Here is a 6,558-nt window from a genome sequence, read left to right on the forward strand (position 1 = left end):
GAAACCAGCACCACCAAGGGGTGAGTTTTCAGGTCATTGTCACTCATCCTCCTCTTAGTCCTGATCTCCCCGGTGCTGGTTCCGATCCGGAAGAGGTTGTTTCCTTTGGGCTCAGACAGGTGATAAGAAAGCAGCGCGTTGTATCCAGAGTCTGCGTCTACAGCCCTGATCTTTGCCACAAAGTATCCCGCTTCAGCAGAATAGGGGATGCTCTCACTGTTAACGGAGCCGTGCTCAGAATAGGGCGCGAGGATCGCGGGACTGTTGTCATTCTCATCCAGGATACAAACGTTCACAGTCACGTTGCTGCTGAGCGGAGGAACACCAGAGTCTGTGGCCTGAACTTTAAACTGGAACGTCTTTAACTCCTCGTAGTTAAAAGACTGCAGGCTGACTATATCTCCAGTCTCTGAGTTGATGTTTACAACTGAAGTTATTGGAATACTTTTTGAATTTCCATGTAGTGATGAATATGTTACTTTAGCATTTTTCTCTATATCAGGATCAACTGCAGTTATGGTGACGATAGTTGCTCCCACTGCACTATTCTCTTTCACATATACATTTATCACGGGCTCTGAGAACAGAGGGGCGTTGTCATTCACATCAGAAATTTGAACAGGAATAACACTGGAACTGGAGAGAGGTGGGGTGCCTTCATCAGTGGCCATGACGGTGACATTATATTGAGAAACACTCTCTCTGTCAAGAGGTCCCTCGACAGTTAATGAATAATAATTTTTGTAGTTTAGCTTGAGCTTAAAAGGCACCAACCCGAGAATTTTTGCACTGGTGAGACCATTATTGCCCCCATCTTTGTCAGTCACTGTAACCAAAGCCACCACTGTCCCTACCTCAGCGTCCTCTTTAACTGGGCTCATAAGAGAGGTGATAATAACTTCAGGTGTGTTGTCATTAACATCAATTACTTCCACTAACACTTTACCATGCACACTTCTAGAAGGCGTACCTTTATCTCTTGCCTGTACACGAATATCATATGCTGCATTCTCTTCATAGTCTACTTTTCCAGTCACTGTTATTTCCCCTGTGTCTGGGTTTATGGAGAACACAGCTTCCGGATTGAAATTTCCCCTCTCAATAAATGAATACACAATCTCACTATTTATTCCATCATCTAAATCTCTAGCACTTACAATCAGGATTGATGTCTGAAATTGAGCGTTTTCAGTGACCTGGGCTTTATACAGAGGCTGACTAAATACCGGAGCATTGTCATTTATATCCATAACATGTACCATTATTTTTAATGTCCCTGATCGAGCAGGTTTTCCTCCGTCCAGAGCAGTTAAAGTAAGGTGGATAACAGACTGTTTCTCCCTATCTAAGGATTTCTGGAGCACTAACTCAGCAGACTCACTGTGTTGTCCGCCGCTCTGTACGTCCAGTGAGAAATACTCATTTGGACTCAGCTTGTAGCTTTTTACAGAGTTACTGCCCGTGTCTGCGTCATTTGCCATTGGAAGTAGATACCTCTCCCCGGTAAAAGAAGATTCCGAAATATTGAAAGTCTTCTCATTTTCACGAAAATATGGTGCATTATCATTGATATCAATAATCTGGACCTCTATGCGATGCAGATGCATGGGGTGGCTCAGAATGGCTTCAATATTCAGGGAACATTTTGCCATATTTCGACAGAGCGCTTCACGATCAATCCTATCGCAAACATATAAAGCACCCGTTTTTAAATCCACGTCGAAATATTTCTTAGAATTTCCAGATACAACTCGTAAATCCCGTTTTTCCAGTTCGTGAAGGTTAATTTGTAAATCCTTAGCGAGATTTCCCACAACCGTTCCTTTGTCAACCTCCTCGGAAACGGAGAACGAGAGCTGCGCTGTAGACGAATCACACAAACAAAGCACAGCTATTATTTGGATCAAAATCGAGACTGTTAATCCTCCGCGTCCCATCGCTGCCACAGAATGAAAAAAATAAGCATTTTCGAACATGACCACACTTTAAGTGAAAAGCAGTCGAAGCCCTCTCTGTCTTGTGAACGTTACTGTATTTTCTGACAAAGCACTGGTGGACTACTGCTGCTTCGCACGGAGAGGAGGAGTCCCGGGAAACAAGGAGCCACACGAATAGTGTGGTCTCCAGCGACACCAACTGTTATTTTGGTGTTAAAGTATAAAGGCATGGCTATTCTAAACTGAAGTAAGTAACTTTTGTGCAGAAGGTTAAAACAGCTGAAAGTGGAAAATTAAATAAAACCTCGGTCGCTATAAAACGCATTTTATAGTGTGTAAAGAAAAACTATAAAAGTTGTGTGTTACCAGTGCAAAACATATTAAAGAAGGGATATATACTCTGCCATTGAGATTTAAAAAAATATTAAACCGTGGCAGGTTTCATTTGCTCACGGTAAAACACCATCCAGACTTCAGCACCAAGGACAGCGTTCTCGCTGGCCAGCAGTAACAACGTCAAAATCTCATTTGACCAAATAATTCTCTGCTAAAAATGCTTTTATGTCGCACGTGTTACGAAGCTTATCCTACATACACTATCCAATATCCAGCATTATACCATTTGCTAGCTTTTCGTTCCCTTTGCTTTCGTAACCATGCATACAATACCACGGAAAGTCAGAAAATATTGAAAACGTCCAAAATCTGATGACTTAATGCGTCTTTCAGAAATGGAATGACAGAATAAGCAGAAAGACTCCAAATATGCTCTTGCTTTACAAACAACTCACCTTGTCTTTGTTAGGTAAAGTCTGAGTTCTGGTAAACGTGTCTCCTCCGTTTATACTGATCAGCTCCGCATCTACAGGCGGAAACGGTGCGGGGAAAACCACTACGTCACTCTTCAGTGTGTCGGAGCTGAAACACACGTCATACTGCTGAGTAGCTTTAGAGTAAGACCAGCTCCCGTCAGGGTGGGTGGTGATCATTGGGGCGCTGTACCTGCTGAAACTGCCGTCTGTCCTGTGGCATTTCACAGCTATTAAACTGATGAGGCTCAGCAGAAAGATCACTGACACCGACACAATGGCGATCAGCAGATACAGGTTCAAATAAGAGAAGCTCTCCTCCTTTATGGGCACATGTCTGAACTGAGTCTGGATGTCAGCTGTGCTTTCAACCACCACCACATCAATAGACACAGTAGCTGACAGGGAGGGCTCTCCGTTATCAGAAACCAACACCACCAAGGGGTGAGTTTTCAGGTCATTGTCACTCATCCTCCTCTTAGTCCTGATCTCCCCGGTGCTGGTTCCGATCCGGAAGAGGTTGTTTCCTTTGGGCTCAGACAGGTGATAAGAAAGCAGCGCGTTGTATCCAGAGTCTGCGTCTACAGCCCTGATCTTTGCCACAAAGTATCCCGCTTCAGCAGAATAGGGGATGCTCTCACTGTTAACGGAGCCGTGCTCAGAATAGGGCGCGAGGATCGCGGGACTGTTGTCATTCTCATCCAGGATACAAACGTTCACAGTCACGTTGCTGCTGAGCGGAGGAACACCAGAGTCTGTGGCCTGAACTTTGAACTGGAACGTCTTTAACTCCTCGTAGTTAAAAGACTGCAGGCTGACTATATCTCCAGTCTCTGAGTTGATGTTTAAAACTGAAGATATTGGAATACCTTTTGAATCACCATCTATTGAGTATGTCACCCTAGCGTTTTCATTAATATCAGGATCGACTGCGGTTATCGAATAGATTCGAGCTCCAATGGGACTGTTTTCTTTCACATAAACGTTAATCACGGGTTCAAGGAAACCAGGCGCGTTATCATTGACATCAGAAACGTGAACAGTTATAACGCAGGTGCTGGACAGAGGCGGAGTCCCTTCATCAGTAGCCGTAATAGTGACATTGTACAAAGAGCATCCCTCTCTGTCAAGAGGTGCATCAACAACTAAAGAGTAATAATTCTTATAATTGGAATTTAGCTTAAAGGGTGCCGAACCAATAAGTTTACAGCCAGTCTGGCCGTTTTTTCCTCCATCTTTATCAGTCACTGTCACTAAAGCAACGGCGCTTCCTATGTCAGCGTCTTCTTTAACCGGGTTCATGAGTGACGTCACCACAATTTCTGGGGCATTGTCGTTCACATCAACTACCTCCACCAGCAGCTTTCCATTAGCACTCCGAGGTAACCCTCCCTGGTCTGTTGCTTGAACATGAATCTCATAAGCTGGCTGTGCTTCGTAATCCAAAGTGCCCTTTATCGTGATCACCCCGGTTTCTGCATTAATTAAAAACACATCTGCAGGATTGAAGTTTCCCCGTTTGACAAAAGAGTAAGTGAGCCTTCCGTTGTCCCCTTCGTCTAAATCTGTGGCACTCAGTTGAATTACTAATGACCCAGGTGGCGCATTTTCATTTACCCGTGCCTTGTAAAGTGTTTTACTAAATGACGGCGCGTTGTCATTGGCATCCAGAACATTTACATTTATGTGTAAGCCTCCGCTTTTAGGAGGCTTTCCTCCATCTACAGCGGTCAGCGTCAGTTTAATAACAGCTTGATTTTCACGATCCAAAGCTTTCAGCAGCACCAATTCAGCAGACACACTATGTTCTTCGCCGCTCTGCACATCTAGAGAGAAGTACTCATTTGGACTCAGCCTGTAAGTCTTTACTGAATTGCTTCCAGTATCTGCATCAATAGCCAGGGGAAGCAAGAAGTGCTCGCCCGTAGGTGACATTTCAGATATGTTAAGTGAATATGACCTCTCGACGAATGTAGGCGTGTTATCATTAATATCAACAATTACCACCTCAATGCGGTGGAGTACCATAGGATCACTCAGTATGGCCTCTAGGTTTAGTGTGCATTTTATCGTGTTTGGACACAGCTCCTCGCGGTCTATTCGCTCATTAACGTACAGATCCCCCGTTTTAAAATTTGCCTGGAAGTATTTCTTACTGTAACCAGAGACGATATTTAGATTCCTCGTTTGCAGGTCTCGGATGTTGACATTTAAATTCTTTGCGAGATTCCCTACCACAGTCCCTTTGTCCGCCTCCTCGGAAACAGAGTAGGATATTTGAGCAGCAGACCAGCCAGATAACAACAGGATGAAGAGCCAACAGAGGATTTCGTTATTCCTTTCACGACCCATCGCTCCTTTCAAAGAAACCGACGAGATACAAAATACATTAATCCATAAAATGTCACTTCTCCGGACAACATTTTTAATTCCATCCACTCCGATCCTCTCCTTTTCATCGCCACTCGTGTTCCTCTCACAAAGCACTCGCAGTCGGTTGACGCGTCACACGGAAAGGAGGAGACTGAAAATACCGAGCTCAAAAAAACATGTGGTCATCAGCGACCTCATGTGTTACAACTTAGATATTAAAAACGTTTAACAAATGGAGTTGCAACCACTATGTCTCATATTACCCTAGGGCTACGTATAACTGTATACCTTCAAGTTTTAAACACTACTAAAAGTTACCTTTAACCATTAACTTAAATAGTCACATATTACTGCAGAAAAATGACAGAGGTATCTAGAAACAGTCTGAAATGAATGTAACACACGGGTGGAATCAAAAACATGTTGTAAAGATATGAGTTCAAATGCATGGACTGTCCATATAGAAACAGTACTGTCACGGTGTTCTGTTCTTCAACCATTCAGCAGATAATAAACAAACTGATTTTCATCAGTCACTTTAAAAACAAAGAACCAACAAGAATTTACGAATTGACAGCCTAAGTAATTGACAGCAAAGGGTAGGAGCATGATTCAACTTTGTCACGCCAGAGTTTAAGGATTTTGAGCCCCACCTAACACCGGTATGTTTTCAGCACCATGGAAAACTCCCTACACACGGGATTGCAGGATATGTCCTCTATTTTCCGATTTAAGAGAATACTGTTATCTGTTTAAATTCAAAGCTAGGCAAATGCATTTCCAAGTATTGGCGTGTCTTATTTAAGGTATATCTGTCTTGCGCGAAAGCAAGGAGAGACAATTTGCTGACAGACAGCAGGTAGGCCTCCTGTACAATAACCTTACAGTACACTCAGTGAAGGAAAGGTAGCTCAAAAGTCGTAATGGGCTTTTATTCCTTGCAATGATTTAAAAAGGCTGCAAACAACTCACCTTGTCTTTGTTAGGTAAAGTCTGAGTTCTGGTAAACGTGTCTCCTCCGTTTATACTGATCAGCTCCGCATCTACAGGCGGAAACGGTGCGGGGAAAACCACTACGTCACTCTTCAGTGTGTCGGAGCTGAAACACACGTCATACTGCTGAGTAGCTTTAGAGTAAGACCAGCTCCCGTCAGGGTGGGTGGTGATCATTGGGGCGCTGTACCTGCTGAAACTGCCGTCTGTCCTGTGGCATTTCACAGCTATTAAACTGATGAGGCTCAGCAGAAAGATCACTGACACCGACACAATGGCGATCAGCAGATACAGGTTCAAATCAGAGAAGCTCTCCTCCTTTATGGGCACATGTCTGAACTGAGTCTGGATGTCAGCTGTGCTTTCAACCACCACCACATCAATAGACACAGTAGCTGACAGGGAGGGCTCTCCGTTATCAGAAACCAGCACCACCAAGGGGTGAG

At 43.8% G+C, this 6,558-nt stretch overlaps 2 protein-coding genes and 1 pseudogene across 2 annotated transcripts in view; all 3 read right to left on the minus strand.

Annotated features, from left to right (window-relative positions):
- The window catches only part of LOC123957469 (protocadherin alpha-C2-like), a 57,040-nt gene that overhangs the window by 37,367 nt on the left and 13,115 nt on the right, over positions 1 to 6,558 (minus strand). The window lies entirely within an intron of this gene.
- LOC123958107 (protocadherin alpha-4-like) lies at positions 2,714 to 5,098 on the minus strand. The gene has a single exon (XM_046031324.1). It carries the CDS (start codon positions 5,096 to 5,098, stop codon positions 2,714 to 2,716), a length of 2,385 nt encoding a protein of 794 aa, XP_045887280.1.
- LOC123957484 overlaps positions 6,099 to 6,558 on the minus strand; it is a 5,707-nt pseudogene continuing 5,247 nt past the window's right edge.

This window comes from Micropterus dolomieu, linkage group LG19, assembly GCF_021292245.1.
Source record: "Micropterus dolomieu isolate WLL.071019.BEF.003 ecotype Adirondacks linkage group LG19, ASM2129224v1, whole genome shotgun sequence".
Taxonomy (NCBI): Eukaryota; Metazoa; Chordata; class Actinopteri; order Centrarchiformes; family Centrarchidae; genus Micropterus; species Micropterus dolomieu.

Bases quoted from the DNA above. Each gene is read 5' to 3' on its own strand.
- LOC123958107 (XM_046031324.1), bottom strand. From the start codon at position 5,098: ATGGGTCGTGAAAGGAATAACGAAATCCTCTGTTGGCTCTTCATCCTG.